This window comes from Hippopotamus amphibius, unplaced genomic scaffold, assembly GCF_030028045.1.
Source record: "Hippopotamus amphibius kiboko isolate mHipAmp2 unplaced genomic scaffold, mHipAmp2.hap2 scaffold_274, whole genome shotgun sequence".
Classification (NCBI taxonomy): domain Eukaryota; kingdom Metazoa; phylum Chordata; class Mammalia; order Artiodactyla; family Hippopotamidae; genus Hippopotamus; species Hippopotamus amphibius.
The window spans coordinates 64,961-92,897 of record NW_026648393.1 but is presented as its reverse complement, the minus strand read 5'-3'; the positions used below and the strand labels follow the sequence as shown (position 1 = coordinate 92,897).

The 27,937-nt window shown below is 50.6% G+C and overlaps 1 protein-coding gene across 1 annotated transcript in view; it reads right to left on the bottom strand.

Moving 5' to 3' along the window:
* Positions 1 to 92: 92 nt before the first annotated feature.
* LOC130843322 (adhesion G protein-coupled receptor E2-like) overlaps positions 93 to 27,937 on the bottom strand; it is a gene marked incomplete at its 3' end in the record, with an annotated part of 50,942 nt that continues 23,097 nt past the window's right edge. The window contains exons 2-11 of the mRNA XM_057719749.1: positions 25,318 to 25,371; positions 19,013 to 19,066; positions 18,578 to 18,697; positions 17,394 to 17,549; positions 14,276 to 14,431; positions 11,158 to 11,313; positions 8,040 to 8,195; positions 4,922 to 5,077; positions 611 to 853; positions 93 to 239 (exon numbers count right to left, since the gene is read on the bottom strand). Coding sequence (XP_057575732.1) covers positions 93 to 239; positions 611 to 853; positions 4,922 to 5,077; positions 8,040 to 8,195; positions 11,158 to 11,313; positions 14,276 to 14,431; positions 17,394 to 17,549; positions 18,578 to 18,697; positions 19,013 to 19,066; positions 25,318 to 25,371 — 1,398 coding nt within the window. The remainder of the gene's footprint in view (positions 240 to 610; positions 854 to 4,921; positions 5,078 to 8,039; positions 8,196 to 11,157; positions 11,314 to 14,275; positions 14,432 to 17,393; positions 17,550 to 18,577; positions 18,698 to 19,012; positions 19,067 to 25,317; positions 25,372 to 27,937) is intronic.

The window sequence follows — 27,937 nt, the reverse complement described above, 5'->3', positions numbered from 1 at the left end:
GGGAAGATCTCTGCAGGGGACAGGACAGAGGTTCATTAGGTGTGAGAGTGTCTGTGTTTGTTGTGGGCGGGGTCTGGGGTCAGGACAGGTACCTTCGCAGATGGTGGTGTTTTGTTTATTCTGGAATCCGGGTTTGGGCACCCAGCCTTGGCGGCAGTCACACGTGTATGAACCCCTAGTGTTGGCGCACAAGGTGGAGCTGTGACACTGATGCTGCCCGGAGCTGCACTCGTCCACATCTGGGGACACGAAGAAGGGGGTCAGGCTCTATCGCAGCCCTGATGAGGCCCCTCTCCTCACGGTGCCCCGCCCCCTTTCCCATTTAGTGCCCCCTCCCCCGCCCAGGAGGGGGTGCTGCCTGGTGATCGCACATCCTCCGCGGGTGGACTCTGAGGTTATTTATGGGAAGTGTGCAGAGTTCTGACACACAGCATGTGAGCCCCTTCCAGGCTGGGAAAATACTGCAGTGTCTTCATCTCACTTAATAATTAGCTGCTGCCTGGAGTCCCTGGGAGCTTTCCTCTCAGTGCCCCCAGATCCTTCCCCAGGACCCCCAGGTGTTTTCACATTTAGCCTCAAAAGGCTTAACAGCAGGCACAGCGGGGCACACCAGTGTTCAAGCTGTTTGGTTTCTGTGGGTGCCCTGCATATGTGATCAGGTGTTTTGAGTGTGGGTCTCCAGAAGTGTAGCATCTGAGCTCTGAACCTTCGCAGACAGTGTTGTTTGGGCCGTTCGGGGACCCAGGAATGGGCTTCCAGCCAGGGCGGCAGCGGCACTGATAGGTGCCCACGAGGTTGAAGCAGTGGGTGGAGCTGTGGCATGGGTTTCTCCCCGAGGTACATTCATTCACATCTGAGGACAAAACCAGAGGGTCAGGGCCACCCTCTCCACTCACCACACCCATCCTTCCTAGACCTTCTCAAATTTCTTAGCACTTCACACAGAGAACAACTCCCCTCCGCCTGCCACCTGGGCTTTTAGGATACAAATTTGTGATAGCATTTTCTACTCTAAAAATTCCATAAGCTCAGATCGTCCCTGCAAGGTGGACAAAGCAGAATTGTATGTGTGCAAGTGTGATCCCAGACAAAGCTGAGTCCCTTCATGTGTCAGGGTACCTGTGATGGATTTCTAACAAGGGAGTCTGCAACACTGATAGCTACCCACATATTGATGCTGTGGGTGAGACTGCATGGCCACCTGGTGCTGCATCCCTGCCTTTATTAGAACAGAACCCAAAGGCTCAGCCCTGCCCAGCCCAGGTCTCCCATCTCTTCACTGCCTGCACTGAGGACACACCTTTGCTGAAAGTGCTGCTGCCTCCCCAGTGCCAAACCTTATTATGGCAGCTTCCTTTAAGATGGGGTCAGCAGGGACTACATCCCTATTTTTAAGAAGAAAACTGAGGCAAAGAGGGAAACTGAATCATGGAAGCTAGACTTCCCCATCAAGGCTCATACCCACATTCTCCTTAGCCCTGGACCAAGGTTCCCCCTCTTAGAGGCAGAAGTGACACCTTCCTGTGATTCCATGTGACAGATGAGGAAGGAGTGAGGTCTGGGGAATGTTTGCAGGAGCAGGGACCTCCACAAGGGAACTCCAAGCCCAGGAGGCTCTGCTGCCTCCCTGGTCTATGTCGGGAACTTTCAGGGAGGCGAATCCTTGGATAGGGCCCTGGCGGGCCCTTGGCATTGCAGGAACCTGAGGCTTTTCTCCCTCCTCCTCGGGCTCCAGGAACCACCTGGGCTCCTTCCCCAGCTCCAGGACAGCCTCACACTTTCCACGTCTGCAAGGGGAAGGAGAGAGTGATGGATGCCTACAGCTGTGGACAGCCTTCCGGGCTGGTGGTCAGCCATGTTTCCTGGCATAGAAGCATCCAGAAGGGCCCATTCTCTCCTCCCCGGTGAGTGGGTGCCTTTTCTAATTCACATGGAGGCATCCTATGGGTGAGCACAGTGGCTCGGATGTTCTGTTGTCCAGATGTGGCCAGAAGTGACCCACGTCCTCCCTGCCTGCCAGCTCTAGCTCCCTCAGCCTCCCTGAACAGCATCTAGCTGGGGTGGGGACATCACAGCTGCCTGTTTCCCAGCCTGAGGATTTAGACAAAGGCCTGACTGTGCCTTCCCGGGAGCTGAGTGCAGGGGAAATGCTGTGCTCCCTGAGCAGGGCCCGTCTTGGCTCCCAGTGATGGACTTTATCCTCACTCCCCCAGGGTGCATGCTGCCAGCTGAGATCTTGGATCCTGGTGACCCTGCAGGAAAGCACTCTCCTGTCCATCCATGCTAATTCTGAGACTCCAGCTCCGTGGAGATGGACCAAGAACCACCCCTGAGCCAGGCCCTCAAGGCTCAAGGACGAGGCTTTTGGGCAGTGGCACAGAAAATGAGGATGATGCCAGAGAGGCCAGGGCCACCTGGGCAGTGGGCATCAGGCTGTGCTGGACAGTGGGGCTGATGTCTAGCCAGGCAGCCTTGGGACTGTGAAGATGCCTTTTTCCTATTTCCATGAAGGCATCGGCTGGATTGGCAGGAAGTTGTGAGAATCCCCACTGAGCAAGGCCCGCAATGGGCGAGGGCTGGGTGGCTGGGGCAGGGAGCAGGTGCTCATGGGTGAAGGGTGGCAGGTGTTCTGTCATCTTGGCCCTTGGCCTCCCACCAGGAACATAGACCTGTGGACCCTTCTGAGTGGGGCTCAGCCTTCATCTTCTGTCCCCAAGTGGTCTGGGTCATCGTGGGGCCTGGGCTGATCACTTCAGTAGAGGGTCAGGCCGGGGCAATAGTCACCGATGACAAACTCTCTTGTCATCTGGACCAGATGGGAGCCTCTTTGTTCACCTGATTCTTCCAGTGTGTTGGAGGTTGATGTCACCCTGCTCACCCCCGACACAACGTCCTCCCAAGCCCCAGCCATCACTGCTGCCTCAGGCCTGAGAGCTGGAATTATTGGGGAGGGTCAGAGTGGAGCCCTGAGTGGGGATCTGAGCAGCTGAGAAGTGGGGTCACGGTGCCAGGAGGCATCTTCCCCTGGTAGGTTTTTGGCGAGGGTTAGGACCAGCTGGGGACAGTAGACCTGTCCTTGAATCTCCCTCCTCCCACATTTCTGGACAGGGTCACAGGGTCCACCATGGCCCAGGGGGTCTGAGAGGGTCCCAGTGGGGGCAGGTCTCAATTTTGCAGTCACTGAGCATGGCAAAGGGGACAGATACTGTTCTAGAACACATGGTGCTGTAATCTCATTGAGTATCTTGAATGTCACCCGCTCTTTCCTTTTACACAAATAAGATGCCAGGTGCAGGGGGCATGCTCCAAACATCTGGAAGTGACCTTCTACAAGCTGTTCTGAGCCTTGGGCTTCACAGAGGGTCGGGAGACTAGGTAGGTACACAGGACAGCCCTCTGATGTCTGGAGAAAGTGGAACGAGGTACCCAGGGAGCAGCTCAGATCTCCTGCACATAGCAGACCCCAAGGCCAGGACATAGGTGGACATGTCCTTGGGTGCACTGAAGACTGGAATGCCAAAGTGCGGGGTGCACTGACAGTTCAGCTGAGTCCATCATGAAGCTAGCTCTTCAGGTTGCAGGCTTGGGTCCAAACGAGCAAGCTGCTCCCTTCCTGTCACCAACCTTGAGGCCCATTGGGGTCCCCTCCCACCTCAATCTTGGTCATCCATGTCTCTGTAGGGGCCTGCAGCAGTGGGTGGGTGGCACCCCCAGTCCAGGCACACAGAGTAGGATCCATGACCACCATGTGCAGTTGTACAGGTTGCTCACTGCACAAGAGTGCCTGGCTAAGGAGGCAAATGGCGAGAGGAAAACCGGCTCATTCTCCATTCTCCAAACACACAGTTCACAAGGAGACAGGTACCTTTTCCCATTCACATGAATGCTCTGTATTCTGGCCAGGCCACATGTTTCAAGTACAGCATCCACCCTCAGAAGCCCCTATGGGCCAGCAGTGCCTCCATATAGATGCACGTCCTCTCTTCCATCCCACCAGGGAGGCACTGCAGCCCTCTCTCTTTGTGCTAGGAGGGAAGGAGTTGGGACCAAATTTGTGGGCTCTTCTCTCTGCAGCAAGGTAGGCCTGTGGATGCCCCTCAAAGTCCTCTGCACCATGGGCTCAGCCTCCTCCTCCCCTCCCACCTTTGCTCTCCTCCTCTCCCTATCCTCAGTTTTCAGTTCTAACCCCCTCTCTGGAGTCGTGGCTCCCATCTGCCCCATCTGCTCCTTCCCCTTCCTGCCTGATCCCCCTGGAAAGAGGGCAAAGCCTGATGACGTGTGGAGGCCAGGCTCCTCCTGGGGCCCTGGTGAGTGAATGGGCCAGGACAACTGCTCTCTGAGCACTCACCCTGAGGCACAGCTCCCAGGGTTGCCCATCCAAGGGAGGGTGCGTTAGATCATACTGATTATAATTTTAAAACCAAAGCTATCACTGCTTTGTGCTTTGTGACCTCAGGTACCTTCCCAGCAATTCTATGAGGTAAGTGCCACTGTCACCCCCTTTTTATACATGGGTAAACTGGGGCACAGAGAGGTGAAGTAATTTGTCCAAGATCACACAGTTAATAAAAGGCAAACCTAGTTTTGTTTTTATCTGTAAACGATAGGGACTCTTAAAAAAGAAAACATAAAATCACAATAGTATTATCACATCTCACTTGTTAACAGTGATTTCTGAATACATATCCTGGCCAGTGTCACACACTCAGCTATCAGATGGCAAAGCCAGGATTTGGGTCCCTGAATCATGCCTGCCTCTCTGTGCAGGTGGGACAGGAACAGGTACCCCTGTCCCAGTTCAGACCTGGGTGCTACACCTGTAACCAATGCCCTGACCCCTGGATGCTGCAGGAATGACTCAGCATTTAGCTCACCACAAACCTCATGGATGGAGAGGTGGAAGACGCAGGGTCATTCTTACCTTGACACGTGTTCTCACTCGCGTTCCTGAACGTTGTTGCCCCAGAAATAAGCTCATATCCTTTGATGCACGTGCAGTGGTAGCCCCCTTCCGTGTTCTGGCAGTCTGCGAATTTTCCACAGGACACTTGCAAGGGTGGTCCACACTCATTGATGTCTGGAACACAGCAGAGCAAAGGGTCACCTCCCAAAGGTATGAGTTCCCTCAGGGCAGATATCCCCATCCCCTACCCGACTCCCCAGCATCAGGACTGTTGCTTAATCTAAGTCTTTCTGGAAAGAATTAGACTCTTAGGCAGTACTGCTGAGGCTGGGCTGTGGCTGGAGCAAGCCATTCCTGAAGCTTGTGCAATCAGCTCTGCTCTTCTTGACCCTCTGGCTGGCACCCCAGATTGGGGCACAGTGGGAGGGGTAGATGTGGGAGGGTGGGTGGCAGCTCTGTATCCCCCTCTTCAGTCCTGAAAGGACAAACTGTGGCACAGCCTCCAGACGCCTGGAGACCCAGCTCCTCTCCAGGAAGCCAAGTTTATTCAAGTTTATTCAAGGCTCAAGGACGAGGCTTTTGGGCAGTGGCACAGAAAATGAGGATGATGCCAGAGAGGCCAGGGCCACCTGGGCAGTGGGCATCAGGCTGTGCTGGACAGTGGGGCTGATGTCTGGCCAGGCAGCCTTGGGACTGTGAAGATGCCTTTTTCCTATTTCCATGAAGGCATCGGCTGGATTGGCAGGAAGTTGTGAGAATCCCCACTGAGCAAGGCCCGCAATGGGCGAGGGCTGGGTGGCTGGGGCAGGGAGCAGGTGCTCATGGGTGAAGGGTGGCAGGTGTTCTGTCATCTTGGCCCTTGGCCTCCCACCAGGAACATAGACCTGTGGACCCTTCTGAGTGGGGCTCAGCCTTCATCTTCTGTCCCCAAGTGGTCTGGGTCATCGTGGGGCCTGGGCTGATCACTTCAGTAGAGGGTCAGGCCGGGGCAATAGTCACCGATGACAAACTCTCTTGTCATCTGGACCAGATGGGAGCCTCTTTGTTCACCTGATTCTTCCAGTGTGTTGGAGGTTGATGTCACCCTGCTCACCCCCGACACAACGTCCTCCCAAGCCCCAGCCATCACTGCTGCCTCAGGCCTGAGAGCTGGAATTATTGGGGAGGGTCAGAGTGGAGCCCTGAGTGGGGATCTGAGCAGCTGAGAAGTGGGGTCACGGTGCCAGGAGGCATCTTCCCCTGGTAGGTTTTTGGCGAGGGTTAGGACCAGCTGGGGACAGTAGACCTGTCCTTGAATCTCCCTCCTCCCACATTTCTGGACAGGGTCACAGGGTCCACCATGGCCCAGGGGGTCTGAGAGGGTCCCAGTGGGGGCAGGTCTCAATTTTGCAGTCACTGAGCATGGCAAAGGGGACAGATACTGTTCTAGAACACATGGTGCTGTAATCTCATTGAGTATCTTGAATGTCACCCGCTCTTTCCTTTTACACAAATAAGATGCCAGGTGCAGGGGGCATGCTCCAAACATCTGGAAGTGACCTTCTACAAGCTGTTCTGAGCCTTGGGCTTCACAGAGGGTCGGGAGACTAGGTAGGTACACAGGACAGCCCTCTGATGTCTGGAGAAAGTGGAACGAGGTACCCAGGGAGCAGCTCAGATCTCCTGCACATAGCAGACCCCAAGGCCAGGACATAGGTGGACATGTCCTTGGGTGCACTGAAGACTGGAATGCCAAAGTGCGGGGTGCACTGACAGTTCAGCTGAGTCCATCATGAAGCTAGCTCTTCAGGTTGCAGGCTTGGGTCCAAACGAGCAAGCTGCTCCCTTCCTGTCACCAACCTTGAGGCCCATTGGGGTCCCCTCCCACCTCAATCTTGGTCATCCATGTCTCTGTAGGGGCCTGCAGCAGTGGGTGGGTGGCACCCCCAGTCCAGGCACACAGAGTAGGATCCATGACCACCATGTGCAGTTGTACAGGTTGCTCACTGCACAAGAGTGCCTGGCCAAGGAGGCAAATGGCGAGAGGAAAACCGGCTCATTCTCCATTCTCCAAACACACAGTTCACAAGGAGACAGGCACCTTTTCCCATTCACATGAATGCTCTGTATTCTGGCCAGGCCACATGTTTCAAGTACAGCATCCACCCTCAGAGGCCCCTATGGGCCAGCAGTGCCTCCATATAGATGCACGTCCTCTCTTCCATCCCACCAGGGAGGCACTGCAGCCCTCTCTCTTTGTGCTAGGAGGGAAGGAGTTGGGACCAAATTTGTGGGCTCTTCTCTCTGCAGCAAGGTAGGCCTGTGGATGCCCCTCAAAGTCCTCTGCACCATGGGCTTAGCCTCCTCCTCCCCTCCTACCTTTGCTCTCCTCCTCTCCCTATCCTCAGTTTTCAGTTCTAACCCCCTCTCTGGAGTCGTGGCTCCCATCTGCCCCATCTGCTCCTTCCCCTTCCTGCCTGATCCCCCTGGAAAGAGGGCAAAGCCTGATGACGTGTGGAGGCCAGGCTCCTCCTGGGGCCCTGGTGAGTGAATGGGCCAGGACAACTGCTCTCTGAGCACTCACCCTGAGGCACAGCTCCCAGGGTTGCCCATCCAAGGGAGGGTGCGTTAGATCATACTGATTATAATTTTAAAACCAAAGCTATCACTGCTTTGTGCTTTGTGACCTCAGGTACCTTCCCAGCAATTCTATGAGGTAAGTGCCACTGTCACCCCCTTTTTATACATGGGTAAACTGGGGCACAGAGAGGTGAAGTAATTTGTCCAAGATCACACAGTTAATAAAAGGCAAACCTAGTTTTGTTTTTATCTGTAAACGATAGGGACTCTTAAAAAAGAAAACATAAAATCACAATAGTATTATCACATCTCACTTGTTAACAGTGATTTCTGAATACATATCCTGGCCAGTGTCACACACTCAGCTATCAGATGGCAAAGCCAGGATTTGGGTCCCTGAATCATGCCTGCCTCTCTGTGCAGGTGGGACAGGAACAGGTACCCCTGTCCCAGTTCAGACCTGGGTGCTACACCTGTAACCAATGCCCTGACCCCTGGATGCTGCAGGAATGACTCAGCATTTAGCTCACCACAAACCTCATGGATGGAGAGGTGGAAGACGCAGGGTCATTCTTACCTTGACACGTGTTCTCACTCGCGTTCCTGAACGTTGTTGCCCCAGAAATAAGCTCATATCCTTTGATGCACGTGCAGTGGTAGCCCCCTTCCGTGTTCTGGCAGTCTGCGAATTTTCCACAGGACACTTGCAAGGGTGGTCCACACTCATTGATGTCTGGAACACAGCAGAGCAAAGGGTCACCTCCCAAAGGTATGAGTTCCCTCAGGGCAGATATCCCCATCCCCTACCCGACTCCCCAGCATCAGGACTGTTGCTTAATCTAAGTCTTTCTGGAAAGAATTAGACTCTTAGGCAGTACTGCTGAGGCTGGGCTGTGGCTGGAGCAAGCCATTCCTGAAGCTTGTGCAATCAGCTCTGCTCTTCTTGACCCTCTGGCTGGCACCCCAGATTGGGGCACAGTGGGAGGGGTAGATGTGGGAGGGTGGGTGGCAGCTCTGTATCCCCCTCTTCAGTCCTGAAAGGACAAACTGTGGCACAGCCTCCAGACGCCTGGAGACCCAGCTCCTCTCCAGGAAGCCAAGTTTATTCAAGTTTATTCAAGGCTCAAGGACGAGGCTTTTGGGCAGTGGCACAGAAAATGAGGATGATGCCAGAGAGGCCAGGGCCACCTGGGCAGTGGGCATCAGGCTGTGCTGGACAGTGGGGCTGATGTCTGGCCAGGCAGCCTTGGGACTGTGAAGATGCCTTTTTCCTATTTCCATGAAGGCATCGGCTGGATTGGCAGGAAGTTGTGAGAATCCCCACTGAGCAAGGCCCGCAATGGGCGAGGGCTGGGTGGCTGGGGCAGGGAGCAGGTGCTCATGGGTGAAGGGTGGCAGGTGTTCTGTCATCTTGGCCCTTGGCCTCCCACCAGGAACATAGACCTGTGGACCCTTCTGAGTGGGGCTCAGCCTTCATCTTCTGTCCCCAAGTGGTCTGGGTCATCGTGGGGCCTGGGCTGATCACTTCAGTAGAGGGTCAGGCCGGGGCAATAGTCACCGATGACAAACTCTCTTGTCATCTGGACCAGATGGGAGCCTCTTTGTTCACCTGATTCTTCCAGTGTGTTGGAGGTTGATGTCACCCTGCTCACCCCCGACACAACGTCCTCCCAAGCCCCAGCCATCACTGCTGCCTCAGGCCTGAGAGCTGGAATTATTGGGGAGGGTCAGAGTGGAGCCCTGAGTGGGGATCTGAGCAGCTGAGAAGTGGGGTCACGGTGCCAGGAGGCATCTTCCCCTGGTAGGTTTTTGGCGAGGGTTAGGACCAGCTGGGGACAGTAGACCTGTCCTTGAATCTCCCTCCTCCCACATTTCTGGACAGGGTCACAGGGTCCACCATGGCCCAGGGGGTCTGAGAGGGTCCCAGTGGGGGCAGGTCTCAATTTTGCAGTCACTGAGCATGGCAAAGGGGACAGATACTGTTCTAGAACACATGGTGCTGTAATCTCATTGAGTATCTTGAATGTCACCCGCTCTTTCCTTTTACACAAATAAGATGCCAGGTGCAGGGGGCATGCTCCAAACATCTGGAAGTGACCTTCTACAAGCTGTTCTGAGCCTTGGGCTTCACAGAGGGTCGGGAGACTAGGTAGGTACACAGGACAGCCCTCTGATGTCTGGAGAAAGTGGAACGAGGTACCCAGGGAGCAGCTCAGATCTCCTGCACATAGCAGACCCCAAGGCCAGGACATAGGTGGACATGTCCTTGGGTGCACTGAAGACTGGAATGCCAAAGTGCGGGGTGCACTGACAGTTCAGCTGAGTCCATCATGAAGCTAGCTCTTCAGGTTGCAGGCTTGGGTCCAAACGAGCAAGCTGCTCCCTTCCTGTCACCAACCTTGAGGCCCATTGGGGTCCCCTCCCACCTCAATCTTGGTCATCCATGTCTCTGTAGGGGCCTGCAGCAGTGGGTGGGTGGCACCCCCAGTCCAGGCACACAGAGTAGGATCCATGACCACCATGTGCAGTTGTACAGGTTGCTCACTGCACAAGAGTGCCTGGCCAAGGAGGCAAATGGCGAGAGGAAAACCGGCTCATTCTCCATTCTCCAAACACACAGTTCACAAGGAGACAGGCACCTTTTCCCATTCACATGAATGCTCTGTATTCTGGCCAGGCCACATGTTTCAAGTACAGCATCCACCCTCAGAGGCCCCTATGGGCCAGCAGTGCCTCCATATAGATGCACGTCCTCTCTTCCATCCCACCAGGGAGGCACTGCAGCCCTCTCTCTTTGTGCTAGGAGGGAAGGAGTTGGGACCAAATTTGTGGGCTCTTCTCTCTGCAGCAAGGTAGGCCTGTGGATGCCCCTCAAAGTCCTCTGCACCATGGGCTTAGCCTCCTCCTCCCCTCCTACCTTTGCTCTCCTCCTCTCCCTATCCTCAGTTTTCAGTTCTAACCCCCTCTCTGGAGTCGTGGCTCCCATCTGCCCCATCTGCTCCTTCCCCTTCCTGCCTGATCCCCCTGGAAAGAGGGCAAAGCCTGATGACGTGTGGAGGCCAGGCTCCTCCTGGGGCCCTGGTGAGTGAATGGGCCAGGACAACTGCTCTCTGAGCACTCACCCTGAGGCACAGCTCCCAGGGTTGCCCATCCAAGGGAGGGTGCATTAGATCATACTGATTATAATTTTAAAACCAAAGCTATCACTGCTTTGTGCTTTGTGACCTCAGGTACCTTCCCAGCAATTCTATGAGGTAAGTGCCACTGTCACCCCCTTTTTATACATGGGTAAACTGGGGCACAGAGAGGTGAAGTAATTTGTCCAAGATCACACAGTTAATAAAAGGCAAACCTAGTTTTGTTTTTATCTGTAAACGATAGGGACTCTTAAAAAAGAAAACATAAAATCACAATAGTATTATCACATCTCACTTGTTAACAGTGATTTCTGAATACATATCCTGGCCAGTGTCACACACTCAGCTATCAGATGGCAAAGCCAGGATTTGGGTCCCTGAATCATGCCTGCCTCTCTGTGCAGGTGGGACAGGAACAGGTACCCCTGTCCCAGTTCAGACCTGGGTGCTACACCTGTAACCAATGCCCTGACCCCTGGATGCTGCAGGAATGACTCAGCATTTAGCTCACCACAAACCTCATGGATGGAGAGGTGGAAGACGCAGGGTCATTCTTACCTTGACACGTGTTCTCACTCGCGTTCCTGAACGTTGTTGCCCCAGAAATAAGCTCATATCCTTTGATGCACGTGCAGTGGTAGCCCCCTTCCGTGTTCTGGCAGTCTGCGAATTTTCCACAGGACACTTGCAAGGGTGGTCCACACTCATTGATGTCTGGAACACAGCAGAGCAAAGGGTCACCTCCCAAAGGTATGAGTTCCCTCAGGGCAGATATCCCCATCCCCTACCCGACTCCCCAGCATCAGGACTGTTGCTTAATCTAAGTCTTTCTGGAAAGAATTAGACTCTTAGGCAGTACTGCTGAGGCTGGGCTGTGGCTGGAGCAAGCCATTCCTGAAGCTTGTGCAATCAGCTCTGCTCTTCTTGACCCTCTGGCTGGCACCCCAGATTGGGGCACAGTGGGAGGGGTAGATGTGGGAGGGTGGGTGGCAGCTCTGTATCCCCCTCTTCAGTCCTGAAAGGACAAACTGTGGCACAGCCTCCAGACGCCTGGAGACCCAGCTCCTCTCCAGGAAGCCAAGTTTATTCAAGTTTATTCAAGGCTCAAGGACGAGGCTTTTGGGCAGTGGCACAGAAAATGAGGATGATGCCAGAGAGGCCAGGGCCACCTGGGCAGTGGGCATCAGGCTGTGCTGGACAGTGGGGCTGATGTCTGGCCAGGCAGCCTTGGGACTGTGAAGATGCCTTTTTCCTATTTCCATGAAGGCATCGGCTGGATTGGCAGGAAGTTGTGAGAATCCCCACTGAGCAAGGCCCGCAATGGGCGAGGGCTGGGTGGCTGGGGCAGGGAGCAGGTGCTCATGGGTGAAGGGTGGCAGGTGTTCTGTCATCTTGGCCCTTGGCCTCCCACCAGGAACATAGACCTGTGGACCCTTCTGAGTGGGGCTCAGCCTTCATCTTCTGTCCCCAAGTGGTCTGGGTCATCGTGGGGCCTGGGCTGATCACTTCAGTAGAGGGTCAGGCCGGGGCAATAGTCACCGATGACAAACTCTCTTGTCATCTGGACCAGATGGGAGCCTCTTTGTTCACCTGATTCTTCCAGTGTGTTGGAGGTTGATGTCACCCTGCTCACCCCCGACACAACGTCCTCCCAAGCCCCAGCCATCACTGCTGCCTCAGGCCTGAGAGCTGGAATTATTGGGGAGGGTCAGAGTGGAGCCCTGAGTGGGGATCTGAGCAGCTGAGAAGTGGGGTCACGGTGCCAGGAGGCATCTTCCCCTGGTAGGTTTTTGGCGAGGGTTAGGACCAGCTGGGGACAGTAGACCTGTCCTTGAATCTCCCTCCTCCCACATTTCTGGACAGGGTCACAGGGTCCACCATGGCCCAGGGGGTCTGAGAGGGTCCCAGTGGGGGCAGGTCTCAATTTTGCAGTCACTGAGCATGGCAAAGGGGACAGATACTGTTCTAGAACACATGGTGCTGTAATCTCATTGAGTATCTTGAATGTCACCCGCTCTTTCCTTTTACACAAATAAGATGCCAGGTGCAGGGGGCATGCTCCAAACATCTGGAAGTGACCTTCTACAAGCTGTTCTGAGCCTTGGGCTTCACAGAGGGTCGGGAGACTAGGTAGGTACACAGGACAGCCCTCTGATGTCTGGAGAAAGTGGAACGAGGTACCCAGGGAGCAGCTCAGATCTCCTGCACATAGCAGACCCCAAGGCCAGGACATAGGTGGACATGTCCTTGGGTGCACTGAAGACTGGAATGCCAAAGTGCGGGGTGCACTGACAGTTCAGCTGAGTCCATCATGAAGCTAGCTCTTCAGGTTGCAGGCTTGGGTCCAAACGAGCAAGCTGCTCCCTTCCTGTCACCAACCTTGAGGCCCATTGGGGTCCCCTCCCACCTCAATCTTGGTCATCCATGTCTCTGTAGGGGCCTGCAGCAGTGGGTGGGTGGCACCCCCAGTCCAGGCACACAGAGTAGGATCCATGACCACCATGTGCAGTTGTACAGGTTGCTCACTGCACAAGAGTACCTGGCCAAGGAGGCAAATGGCGAGAGGAAAACCGGCTCATTCTCCATTCTCCAAACACACAGTTCACAAGGAGACAGGCACCTTTTCCCATTCACATGAATGCTCTGTATTCTGGCCAGGCCACATGTTTCAAGTACAGCATCCACCCTCAGAGGCCCCTATGGGCCAGCAGTGCCTCCATATAGATGCACGTCCTCTCTTCCATCCCACCAGGGAGGCACTGCAGCCCTCTCTCTTTGTGCTAGGAGGGAAGGAGTTGGGACCAAATTTGTGGGCTCTTCTCTCTGCAGCAAGGTAGGCCTGTGGATGCCCCTCAAAGTCCTCTGCACCATGGGCTTAGCCTCCTCCTCCCCTCCTACCTTTGCTCTCCTCCTCTCCCTATCCTCAGTTTTCAGTTCTAACCCCCTCTCTGGAGTCGTGGCTCCCATCTGCCCCATCTGCTCCTTCCCCTTCCTGCCTGATCCCCCTGGAAAGAGGGCAAAGCCTGATGACGTGTGGAGGCCAGGCTCCTCCTGGGGCCCTGGTGAGTGAATGGGCCAGGACAACTGCTCTCTGAGCACTCACCCTGAGGCACAGCTCCCAGGGTTGCCCATCCAAGGGAGGGTGCATTAGATCATACTGATTATAATTTTAAAACCAAAGCTATCACTGCTTTGTGCTTTGTGACCTCAGGTACCTTCCCAGCAATTCTATGAGGTAAGTGCCACTGTCACCCCCTTTTTATACATGGGTAAACTGGGGCACAGAGAGGTGAAGTAATTTGTCCAAGATCACACAGTTAATAAAAGGCAAACCTAGTTTTGTTTTTATCTGTAAACGATAGGGACTCTTAAAAAAGAAAACATAAAATCACAATAGTATTATCACATCTCACTTGTTAACAGTGATTTCTGAATACATATCCTGGCCAGTGTCACACACTCAGCTATCAGATGGCAAAGCCAGGATTTGGGTCCCTGAATCATGCCTGCCTCTCTGTGCAGGTGGGACAGGAACAGGTACCCCTGTCCCAGTTCAGACCTGGGTGCTACACCTGTAACCAATGCCCTGACCCCTGGATGCTGCAGGAATGACTCAGCATTTAGCTCACCACAAACCTCATGGATGGAGAGGTGGAAGACGCAGGGTCATTCTTACCTTGACACGTGTTCTCACTCGCGTTCCTGAACGTTGTTGCCCCAGAAATAAGCTCATATCCTTTGATGCACGTGCAGTGGTAGCCCCCTTCCGTGTTCTGGCAGTCTGCGAATTTTCCACAGGACACTTGCAAGGGTGGTCCACACTCATTGATGTCTGGAACACAGCAGAGCAAAGGGTCACCTCCCAAAGGTATGAGTTCCCTCAGGGCAGATATCCCCATCCCCTACCCGACTCCCCAGCATCAGGACTGTTGCTTAATCTAAGTCTTTCTGGAAAGAATTAGACTCTTAGGCAGTACTGCTGAGGCTGGGCTGTGGCTGGAGCAAGCCATTCCTGAAGCTTGTGCAATCAGCTCTGCTCTTCTTGACCCTCTGGCTGGCACCCCAGATTGGGGCACAGTGGGAGGGGTAGATGTGGGAGGGTGGGTGGCAGCTCTGTATCCCCCTCTTCAGTCCTGAAAGGACAAACTGTGGCACAGCCTCCAGACGCCTGGAGACCCAGCTCCTCTCCAGGAAGCCAAGTTTATTCAAGTTTATTCAAGGCTCAAGGACGAGGCTTTTGGGCAGTGGCACAGAAAATGAGGATGATGCCAGAGAGGCCAGGGCCACCTGGGCAGTGGGCATCAGGCTGTGCTGGACAGTGGGGCTGATGTCTGGCCAGGCAGCCTTGGGACTGTGAAGATGCCTTTTTCCTATTTCCATGAAGGCATCGGCTGGATTGGCAGGAAGTTGTGAGAATCCCCACTGAGCAAGGCCCGCAATGGGCGAGGGCTGGGTGGCTGGGGCAGGGAGCAGGTGCTCATGGGTGAAGGGTGGCAGGTGTTCTGTCATCTTGGCCCTTGGCCTCCCACCAGGAACATAGACCTGTGGACCCTTCTGAGTGGGGCTCAGCCTTCATCTTCTGTCCCCAAGTGGTCTGGGTCATCGTGGGGCCTGGGCTGATCACTTCAGTAGAGGGTCAGGCCGGGGCAATAGTCACCGATGACAAACTCTCTTGTCATCTGGACCAGATGGGAGCCTCTTTGTTCACCTGATTCTTCCAGTGTGTTGGAGGTTGATGTCACCCTGCTCACCCCCGACACAACGTCCTCCCAAGCCCCAGCCATCACTGCTGCCTCAGGCCTGAGAGCTGGAATTATTGGGGAGGGTCAGAGTGGAGCCCTGAGTGGGGATCTGAGCAGCTGAGAAGTGGGGTCACGGTGCCAGGAGGCATCTTCCCCTGGTAGGTTTTTGGCAAGGGTTAGGACCAGCTGGGGACAGTAGACCTGTCCTTGAATCTCCCTCCTCCCACATTTCTGGACAGGGTCACAGGGTCCACCATGGCCCAGGGGGTCTGAGAGGGTCCCAGTGGGGGCAGGTCTCAATTTTGCAGTCACTGAGCATGGCAAAGGGGACAGATACTGTTCTAGAACACATGGTGCTGTAATCTCATTGAGTATCTTGAATGTCACCCGCTCTTTCCTTTTACACAAATAAGATGCCAGGTGCAGGGGGCATGCTCCAAACATCTGGAAGTGACCTTCTACAAGCTGTTCTGAGCCTTGGGCTTCACAGAGGGTCGGGAGACTAGGTAGGTACACAGGACAGCCCTCTGATGTCTGGAGAAAGTGGAACGAGGTACCCAGGGAGCAGCTCAGATCTCCTGCACATAGCAGACCCCAAGGCCAGGACATAGGTGGACATGTCCTTGGGTGCACTGAAGACTGGAATGCCAAAGTGCGGGGTGCACTGACAGTTCAGCTGAGTCCATCATGAAGCTAGCTCTTCAGGTTGCAGGCTTGGGTCCAAACGAGCAAGCTGCTCCCTTCCTGTCACCAACCTTGAGGCCCATTGGGGTCCCCTCCCACCTCAATCTTGGTCATCCATGTCTCTGTAGGGGCCTGCAGCAGTGGGTGGGTGGCACCCCCAGTCCAGGCACACAGAGTAGGATCCATGACCACCATGTGCAGTTGTACAGGTTGCTCACTGCACAAGAGTGCCTGGCCAAGGAGGCAAATGGCGAGAGGAAAACCGGCTCATTCTCCATTCTCCAAACACACAGTTCACAAGGAGACAGGTACCTTTTCCCATTCACATGAATGCTCTGTATTCTGGCCAGGCCACATGTTTCAAGTACAGCATCCACCCTCAGAAGCCCCTATGGGCCAGCAGTGCCTCCATATAGATGCACGTCCTCTCTTCCATCCCACCAGGGAGGCACTGCAGCCCTCTCTCTTTGTGCTAGGAGGGAAGGAGTTGGGACCAAATTTGTGGGCTCTTCTCTCTGCAGCAAGGTAGGCCTGTGGATGCCCCTCAAAGTCCTCTGCACCATGGGCTTAACCTCCTCCTCCCCTCCTACCTTTGCTCTCCTCCTCTGCCTATCCTCAGTTTTCAGTTCTAACCCCCTCTCTGGAGTCGTGGCTCTCATCTGCCCCATCTGCTCCTTCCCCTTCCTGCCTGATCCCCCTGGAAAGAGGGCAAAGCCTGATGACGTGTGGAGGCCAGGCTCCTCCTGGGGCCCTGGTGAGTGAATGGGCCAGGACAACTGCTCTCTGAGCACTCACCCTGAGGCACAGCTCCCAGGGTTGCCCATCCAAGGGAGGGTGCGTTAGATCATACTGATTATAATTTTAAAACCAAGGCTATCACTGCTTTGTGCTTTGTGACCTCAGGTACCTTCCCAGCAATTCTATGAGGTAAGTGCCACTGTCACCCCCTTTTTATACATGGGTAAACTGGGGCACAGAGAGGTGAAGTAATTTGTCCAAGATCACACAGTTAATAAAAGGCAAACCTAGTTTTGTTTTTATCTGTAAACGATAGGGACTCTTAAAAAAGAAAACATAAAATCACAATAGTATTATCACATCTCACTTGTTAACAGTGATTTCTGAATACATATCCTGGCCAGTGTCACACACTCAGCTATCAGATGGCAAAGCCAGGATTTGGGTCCCTGAATCATGCCTGCCTCTCTGTGCAGGTGGGACAGGAACAGGTACACCTGTCCCAGTTCAGACCTGGGTGCTACACCTGTAACCAACGCCCTGACCCCTGGATGCTGCAGGAATGACTCAGCATTTAGCTCACCACAAACCTCATGGATGAAGAGGTGGAAGATGCAGGGTCATTCTTACCTTGACACGTGTTCTCACTCGCATTGCTGAACGTTTGTGCCCCAGAAATAAGCTCATATCCTTTGATGCACATGCAGTGGTAGCCCCCTTCCGTGTTCTGGCAGTCTGCAAATTTTCCACAGGACACTTGCAAGGGTGGTCCACACTCATTGATGTCTGGAACACAGCAGAGCAAAGGGTCACCTCCCAAAGGTATGAGTTCCCTCAGGGCAGATATCCCCATCCCCTACCCGACTCCCCAGCATCAGGACTGTTGCTTAATCTAAGTCTTTCTGGAAAGAATTAGACTCTTAGGCAGTACTGCTGAGGCTGGGCTGTGGCTGGAGCAAGCCATTCCTGAAGCTTGTGCAATCAGCTCTGCTCTTCTTGACCCTCTGGCTGGCACCCCAGATTGGGGCACAGTGGGAGGGGTAGATGTGGGAGGGTGGGTGGCAGCTCTGTATCCCCCTCTTCAGTCCTGAAAGGACAAACTGTGGCACAGCCTCCAGACTCCTGGAGACCCAGCTCCTCTCCAGGAAGCCAAGTTTATTCACGTCTTATCTCTCCACCTTATATCTTCTCTTTTTTCTGTCCACAATGACAGTTCTGAGGACAAAGGCTGAGGCCCTAAACAAACACCCATGTCCCCCCACAGGCACAGAACTGGACCCCACAATCTCCACTTGTCCTTCCACCACCCCCAAGCCTCTGTACCTTCACAAAGCTCCAAGGGGTTGGTGAGATTCTCCCCAGATGAAGAACTGAATCCCGGAGCACAGTGGCAGGCAGTGCCATTGACACATGAGGAGTTCGCAGGGCACCACTGAGCACAGGCTGTGGGGACAGACATGGGGATGGAGACATCCATTCCTTTCCTCCAAGGAATGAAGGAAACCAGCTGCCAGCTGGGGGTCCAAGGGCAGAGGAAGGGAGGGAGAGTGGGAGGGAGGGATGGAGGGAGGGGGAGAGATGACTGCCATCAAAAGAGGAAGAGCTCAGAATATTCTCAACATTTGGGATATAAGAAATAACTTCTCTTATTCCCAGAGAACCATTTCTAAACCTCACTTTTCTTTTTTCTGTCCATGATGACAGTTCTGAGGACAAAGGCTGAGGCCCTCAACCAATACCCATGTCCCCCCTCAGGCACTTGACCTGACCCCACAATCTCCACTTGTCCTTCCACCACCTCCAAGCCTCTGTACCATCACAAAGCTCCAAGGGGTTGGTGAAGATCTCCCCAGATGAAGAACTGAATCCCGGAGCACAGCGGCAGGCAGTACCATTGACACATGAGGAGTTCGCAGGGCACCACCGAGCACAGGCTGTGGAGGACAGATGTGGAGATAGAGACCATGGTCAGAAGGTCCAAGGAATGAAGGAAACCAGCAGCCAGCTGGGGCTCCAAGGGCAGAGGAAGGGAAGGAGCGTGGGAGGGAGGGATGGAGGGAGGGGGAGAGATGACTGCCATCAAAAGAGGAAGAGCTCAGAATATTCTCAACATTTGGGATATAAGAAACAACTTCTCTTATTCCCAGAGAACCATTTCTAAACCTCACTTGAAAATAAGCCGCCTTCTCCCACTTGTTGGTGAGAGGACCCAGATCCTGGCATGCACTCCCCGCCTTCCCCAGACTCACGTTTACTCTTCTGGGTTACAGGTCCCATTGGAAACAGCAGCAGCACCAAGAGTCCTGGCGCAGAAAGACAGAGATGACAAAGAGAGGAAGGTGGAGCTCCAGTTGCAAACCATTTCCTCATGGCCATCGCCTGCTGGGGAGGTGGCTGTGGCCCTGCAGCCCACCACTTTCCAGCAGCATCCCCAAGGTTCCTATGCTTTGCCCACAATCCAGGACTCTGCCTTTCCCTCCCATCTCCCAGGACTCCTCAAGGAATCGGTCATTGACAGGCATAGCCCTCCTGCAACCTCAGGTGCTACATGTAAGTGGACATATCTTAGAAACTCCAACCTCTCCCAAAGGAGGCAGGACATTTGAAGGAGAAAGTCCTCAGACTGGTGTGACTGCCTATATTCAGGTTCTTTGTTCTCTGCCAATGGCAGAAATCTACTTCAAGGATTTCTCTCCAGGATCATTCCTCCCTATGAAGGTACATGTTTCAGGGCATACAAGAAGAGGATGGGTATTGGAGTCAGAAAGCCCCAAGTTTGAGCCCTAGCTCTCAATGATGTCAGCAGGGCATCGAGCTCTGGAATCAGGAGAGGGGGCATTGAGAATAGATGAGATATGGGAACAAAGGAACCTGTAGGTAGAGCCACTATCCCCTGGTTAAGTGCCTCTCTAGGTTCACCACCCATGGCTTCTATGGTTCCCTCCAAATGAGCTCCTGGTCCTCCTATAGTGCACTGAGGGCACAGCTATTCCCCTTGATCTTCAGTCCTTCCCTAAGGAATAAGTCAGTGACAGCAGAAGGCTTGTGATATGAAACCATTGTGGGTGCAAAGGGAAATCTACCCTATAGGCAATACCCAGTCTACCCAACCAGGTGAGCTGATGAACCCTATGAAAATTTTTTCACATCTGTGTACCTTTACACGATCTTTCTTCTCAGGCAAAGGAAAACCAATTTCCTCTTCCATTTCAACATTGTGTTATGTGACAGAGGACCCTGGTGGAGAATGCATTTGGAGACATGCCCAAGTCTGCCTCCAAACTTCCACTTGGTGGCCATGCGTCTTTGGAAATGCCACCTATCATTTGAACCACAATTTCCCCCAATGCAAAATGAATACAATGATAATAATAGGATGAGCTTTATTATGGTTATAGATAACTAAAGACTAACAAAGGGTTAGGATAGTACTTGGCACAGAACAAACAGGCAACACATGTCTGCCAAAGGGAAAGAAAGAGTAAAAGAAGAAAATGAAGCTTTTCCAGTAAGTGGCCTGAGGAGACCTCTAAAACTGGCTCACTAATCACTGGACCCAGAACACCCCACAAAATCTTGCAAATCAAGAGGTTCAAATCTTCATGTTGACTCTAAGAGCACTTGTGAAACTGCCCAGGTCATTAAGAGTATGCATATTCGAAAAGCTACAAAGTATGGGAAAGATGTCACTTTAAAGAAGCAACGTGTGCCATTCCTTCATTACAATGGTGGAGCTGGTAGGTGTGCCCAGGCCAAACAGTGGGGCTGGATGCAGGGTCTGTGGCTCAAAAAGAGTACTGAAGTCTTACAGCACATACGCAAAAATGCAGAGAGTAATGCTGAACTTAAGGGCTTAGATGTAGATTCTCTGGTCCTTGAGCACATCCAGGTGAACACAGCCCCCAAGATGCAGCTCAGGATGTTCAGAGCTCACGGTCGGATCAACCCATACATGAGCTCTCCCTGCCACATTGAGATGATCCTTACTGAAAAAGAACAGATTTTCCCTAAAGCAGAAAAGGAGGTTTTGCAGAAGAAAAAGATATCCCAGAAGAAACTGAAGAAACAAAAACTTACAGCCCAGGAATAAATGCTGAAAAAAATGCAAATAAAAGTAAAAGGAAAGAAAGGAAGGAAGGAAGGAAGGAAGGAAGGAAGGAAGGAAGGAAGGGAGGGAAAAGAAAAGAAAAGAAAAAAGAAAAGGAAAGGAAAGGAAAGGAAAAGAAAAGAAAATGCAGAGCAGTGATTCTCTCCTGTTCCTCTAGTAACTTCCCATTTCTTTCCCATTAACTGAGACATACTTGTGTCTGGATCAGACTCTGGGGTCAGGCAGAATTACATACTCACCTTGGTTCTCTCAGGGTCAGAGTCCCAGACTTCTATTATTCCCTCTTTACCCATAAAACACTCCTTTTCTCTTAGGTCTCTGTCCAGTGATAAAGAGAGCCAGGCTCCAGGGCCAGACCGCCTGAATCCAAAACCCAGCATGGAGCTGCCCCTTGGGAGAGCTGTTCAGGCATTTCATGCCTCAGGTGCTGTATCAACTATGCCTCTTCAGTGTTCTAAAGTGTGGCATCTAAAGCAGGATCAAATGAGTCCTAATGTCCCACGTGTATGAACAAAGTTGTTTATTCTTCTGAGTATATTGTACATGCACACCTAAAAGTGTAAATATCTTGAAGAAACTAACTTTGCTATTCATTTCTTTTAACTGTCCACAGCAACTCGTACATTACACCCTCCAAAATGTGCCCAGTTTTTACAAAAATCATATTCCACAGATGAAAAGAAATGTGGCTATTTTCATAAAAACCAAGAAATAAATTACAACCAAGGAGGACAACATATAAGAAACACCTAACCTACTAGGGAACAGGTGTAATCCTAAGCATTGAAGGAAATAAAGACTAATCAGAATTAAGCTGACCTCACTGATACTGGTTTTTAATAATTCACTGTTATTGTACTTCAAATTATATGATCTTGCATCCCCATCCCTGGGTGTGTATATTCAGAGAAAACCATAATTTGAAATGATGCATGCACCCCAATGTTCATTGCAGTACTATATACAATAGCCAGGACATGGAAACAACCTAAATGTTCATCAACAAAGGAATGGATAAAGAAGATGTGCTACATATATACAATGGAATATTACTCAGCCATAAAAAAGAATGAAATAATCCCATTTGAAGCAACATGGATGGACCTGGGGATTGTCATACTGAGTGAAGTACGTCAGAGAAAAACAAATATCATATGATATCTCTTCTATGTGGAATCTAGAAAAATGATACAGATGAACTTATTTGCAAAGCAGAAATAGAGACACAGATGGGGCATGGGATGAACTGGGAAATTGGGATTGCCATATATACACTACTATGTATAAAATAGATAACTAATGAGAACCTACAGTTTAACACCGGGAACCCTACTCAATGCTCTGTGGTAACTTAACTGGGAAGGAAATCGAAAAGAAAAAATGGATATAAATACATTGTCTATATATATGTATAGCTGATTCACTTTCCTGTATAGCTGAAACTAATGCAACATTGTAAAGCAATAATACTCCAATAGAAATTACCTAGAAAAAGGAAAACCCAACCTACTAGGGAACAGGTGTTATCCTAAGCATTGAAGGAAATAAAGAATGATCAAAATTAGGCTGACCTCATCGATACTGGGTTATTATACTGTTATTGTGCTTCCAATCACTCCATGACCCATACAAAGCCCAAAACCAAAGGACAGGTTTTTCTTAGTGCATTAGAGTTTTTAGAGAGTTTGGCTGTGCACCTGTCTGAAAAAACTAGTACAGATGGCGTGATGGTTAATTTTATGATTCAATGTGGCTCAGCCACAGGACCCAGATATTTGGTCCAACACTAGCCTAGATGTTGCTGTGAAGGTGTTTAGATGAGTTAACATTTAAGTCAGGAGACTTTCAATAAAGCGTATTACCCTCCATAATCTGGGTGGGCCTCATCCAATCAGTTGAAAGCCTCACAGGAAAAACATTGACATCCTTCAAGAAGGAGAAAATTCTACTTCCAGAGGCCCTCAGACTTGATGCAACAACAAGTCGTCCTGGGTTTCCAGCCTGAACCCCTGTCCTGCAGATTTTGGACTTTCCAACCTCCATAATCTCATGAACCATTTCCTTAAATAAATCCCTTTCTCTCCCTCTCTATGTACCTCCTCTTGGTTTTGTTGCTCTTGAGAACCTGGACTAACACAGGTGGCAAAATGAGACATCTATGTTAAATCCTCAAGTTTCCCTAGGAATAAGTTTCACCAAATTTCTCCTTTGAGTACTTAATATATTTGAGTAAATACCCTTCTTGAAATTTCTCCTCTGCTCTCCCTTGTAGAGATAGTGGGAAACCCAGAAATAAAGCAAAAGCCAGAAGTAAAGCAAAGAACAGAGAAAATTCTCAAAACTGGATAAATAGTCCCAGATAGCTTTAGCTGCCTATCGCCATTGTTATAATTCTACATACCTGGCAGAAAACTTAAATATCCATTTCTCATGGTGCAGAGACCAACAAGCCCAGCCATGCAGGATGCCTTATCTTGGTCCGTGTGTGTTGAAAGGACTTCTAGTTTTCAGTGCAACTTGTGCTTTACGTGACCTGAAAGGAAACTGCTGCTCTGGGTGATTTCTTTCCCATCTTCTGCCTGATGATTACGTCTCTGAAATTTCTAATTCTAAGTATTTGCATGGCATTACTAGCATTTGTACTGCAAGCTTCCTAAAAGGTGGTTCTTATACACTTTTTATATAGGAAGACCTCCTATATCAAATACAAAGAATCATTCTATTGGTCTTTTTGGCCCTATGAGGACCTTGGCTCAGAGTGACTAGAACAATCTATTTACTATATATTAACAGATTTCTTAATTTTTAAGTTGTTATTTTCAAATGTAGTTTCAGAGGAAGTTGCAAAACAATACCAAGAAGTCCTGAGAAAGCTTCAGCCATTTTCCTGCAAACATGACATTTTTATGTAATGATTAGTCTGTATGTGTAGATTCCTGTAACTGTTACTGCAATCAAGATACATAAATATTCCATCACCTTGAAGGTCTCCCTCCTGCCACCCCAACATCCCTAAACACTGGGATTTTTGCTCTTCAGGAATCAACATGGTCTGAGATTCATATTTGCTGACAAAAGAAAATATTCCTGATATATTTTCAAATATAGGAAAAACATACCCCTCAAATTTTCCAGGAGTCTGTGTAGTGGAATTATGGCAATTGTCCTTTTCTGCATTTTTTACCTATGTTTTGTTTTCTGCATGGCTATCTGTATTAGTCTGCTAGGGCTGCCACACCAGAATAGTATATAGACAGTGGCTTAAACGGCAGAAATTTATTTTCTCACAGTTCTGGCGGCTAGATGTCCAAGATCAAGGTCCGCAGGGTTGGTTTCTTTTTTTTTCTTTTTAACTGAGAATGGAGTTTTTTAATATTTATTTCTTTTGGGGGGGGTTGCGGGGTGCGTCAGGTCTTAGCTGTGGCATGTGTGATCTTTGTTCTTCGTTGAGGCACATAGGATCTTTCATTGAGGTGTGTGGGCTTCTCTCTAGTTGTGGTCTGTAGGTTTTCTCTCTCTAGTTGTGGTGCACTTGCTCTCTGTAGTTGCGGTGCCAGACCTCTGGAGCACATGGGTTCTGTAGTTGAGGTGCGTGAGCTCAGTAGTTGTGGTGCACGGACTTCGTTGCCCCAAAGCATGTGGGGTCTTAGTTCCCCACCAAGCGTTCAAACCCACGATCCCTGCATTGGAATGCAGATTCATTACCACTGGACCACCAGGGAAGTTTCAGGGGTGGTTTATGATGAAAGCTCTCTTCCGGCTTGAACAAGGTCCCCTTCTCACTCTGTCCTCATATGACCCTTTCCTCTCTATGTGGAAAGAGAGAGATCACTGGTGTCTGGTGGCCTCTACTTCTACAGCTTGAGCTCTTCACTCTACATCTCTTGGCAGCACCACTGCCCCTTTCACTTCACTCTTCCTTTGGCCTGTGTTCCCTTGACAAAGTGCTTCTGTGCTGCTCCCTAACTCTGCAGGTGCCCCACAATCTCTGATGTGGCTGTCCACCACCCTCAAGCCTCTGAGGCTTCACAGCCCATCGTGGGATTGATAAAGGTCTCCCCATATGGAGATATGAATCCAGGATAACAGCGACAGGCAGAAGCACCAAAGCATGTGGAGTAAGAAGGGCACCTCCAATCACAGCACACTGTGGACATGGAGACCATGGTCAGAAGCCGCAAGGAAGGGAGGATGCCAGCTGCCAGCAAGGGACCAGAGAATGGAGGAGGGGAGGGATGGCTGCTGTCAAAAAAGGAAGAGCTCAGGAAACCCTGGGCATCTGGGGAGAAAGAAATCATTTCTCTGAACCCTGGAGGAAGAGTATTTCTGAGGGTCAATTTGCAGAATAAGCCTCCTCTCCCTACACTCCCTTGTTGGTGAAGGAACACAGATGCTGGTATGCAATCCCCAGCTTCCATCCCTAATGGGCTGGCTGGGCAGACTCACCTCCAGGGTTCAGGGCTACAATTCCCATTGGCAACATCAGCAGCACAGAAAGTCCTGGGGCAGAAAGACGGGGTGACAGAAAGGAGAGTAGAGCCCCAATTTCAACCTCTGTCCCCAGGGCCACTGCCTCTCCACTAGGTAACTCTTGTCCTGCAGCCCACAGCTTTCCAGCAGGATCCTGGAGGCTCCCTGCACCAGGCTCCTGCCCTTTTCATGGAAACTTTCCCCTCCAGCTCCTGGGATTCCCCAAGGCAGCAATCACCAACAGTCATGGCCCTCCTGGAACCTCATGTCTACAGGTAAGCCAGAATATAGGCAGACAGCTGATGACAGGGACAGATCTTAGAATCTGCAATCTCTCCCAGTGGAGAGGATAAATCTCAAAGGAGAAATTCTTTACTTTGGTGTGCCTTTGTTCAGACACAGACAATGGTAGAAATCGCCTTTCTCTTCAAGGACTTCTTTCTCAGGATTACTCTTCTACCTGTTTTAGGACATACAAGTGGAGAGTGGATTTTAGTCAGCCCAAAACCTGAGTCCTAGACCCTCCACTTACTGTATGACTTTAGGCACTTCACCTTTTGAATCTGTTTGCTCAGCTGCTTAATGGGTATTATAACAATGAAAATAGGGACTTCCCTGGTGTCACAATGGTTAAGAATACACCTGCCAATGCACGGGACACGGGTTCTATGCCTGGTCTGGGAAGATCCCATGTGCTGCAGAGCAACTAAGCCCATGTGCCACAACTACTGAACCTGCACTCTAGAGCCCTCGAGCCACACCTGCTGACCCCAAGTGCCACAACCATTGAAGCCCTTGTGCCTAAAGCCCATGCTCCACAACAAGAGAAGCCACTGCAGTGAGAAGCCCATGCACTGCAATGAAGAGTAGCCCCTGCTCTGCACAACTAGAGAAAGCCTGCATGCAGCAATGAAGACCCAACTCAGCCAATAAATACATACATTAATAAATAAGAAAAAGAGGGGAGTTTCTGAGAAAACAATGAAGTCTTGGAAATTTAAAAACTATACATGAATGCCAAAAATTCTTTTAAAAATGAAAATAGGCTGCCATTATTATATAATGATACAATCAGGATTCATTGAGATGTTAAATCAAAGTGCTCGGTAAAAATAAAAGTAAAAAGCAGTCTTTCCTCTTTTTCTCTATACTGCTTTCCTGACCTAGGATACACTTAATTTTGAGGCATACTCAAGGATCTGACCATCAATAACTTTCTTGGCCTGGGTCTCCTAATGACAAGATTCCTTCCTTTTTACTGGTTCCCATTCTCCCCAGTAATCCTTCTTCCCTTCCTCTATGTGGCACAGCATGTTGTTCCAGTGAGCGAATTCCACAACAAGATGGACAGTTTGTAACTGTGACATTGGACTCTCAGCTTCTTCATCTGCAAAATGGAAATTATGAGTCCCTATTCGTAAGGTATTTGTGAGCCTATGACTTCAAACATGGAGAAGAAGCCCTGGAACACAGTAAGTGCTTAATAAATCTTGGGCTTTGGTTACACTCTCCTTGAGTCCCTTTATTATCAAGCAGGACAGCGCAACTAAAACTTTACGTTCACTATTAGGTTTCTCTTGTGGAACTTTACTAATTTATTCACAAATGTAGATATACGTTCACTAAAATTATAAAAAATAAATAAATGAGTAAATAGGAGGAAAACAACCTTTAATCCCACAGCTTTGATCTTTGGAACTCATCCAACCTCCTCCAGGCTGATCCTTCCTTAAAAACCAGTTTGCTTTGTGGATGGACCTAGAAATTGTCATACACAGTGAAGTAAGTCGGAAAGAGAAAAACAAATATCTTATATTAATGCATATATGTAGAATCTAGAAAAAATGGTACAGATGAACCTGTTTGCAAGGCAGAAATAGAGACACAGATGTAGAGAATGGACATATGGATACCAAGCGGGGAAAGGAGAGGTGGGATGAATTGGGAGATTGGGAATGATATACGTGCACTAATATGTATAAAGTAGATAACTAATGAGAACCTGTTGTATAGGACAGGGAACTGCCCTTCACCCTACAGTAGAAACTAACACAACATTGTAAAACAACTATACCCCAATTTTTTAAAGAAACCACCATACATAGTAAAAACAAACAAACAAACAGAAAAACAGTTCTCTTGATTGTCTTAAACCCACCCCCAACCCACCCCCCACACACACATACACACTCGATACTACTCTCTCCTCTTCCCTTTTGTTGACAAATGCCTAAAAATCAATATCCAAGGCAAGTACCTGCATTTCATCACTTCCTTCACATTCCTGGGCACTACCTATGAAGATGTGGGGTCCAGGGTCAGAAACAGAGGCTGAATCTGTGCAAGCCAAGCCTGGGTGGGTGTCTCAGGTATTCCTCGCCAATAGCATCACTTTCAATAGGCTGGCACCAATACAACACCCGCTACAAGTATGAATGAGCTTGGAAATCCTTCCCCTGTCAAGCCTTGAGATGAGACCGAGCTGCAGCCAACAGCTTGACTGAAGCTTTGTGAGAGACCCTGAGCAGAGGACCCAGCTAAGCTGCACCCATATTCCTGACACAGATAAAGCTGTATAATAAATTTGCATTGTCTC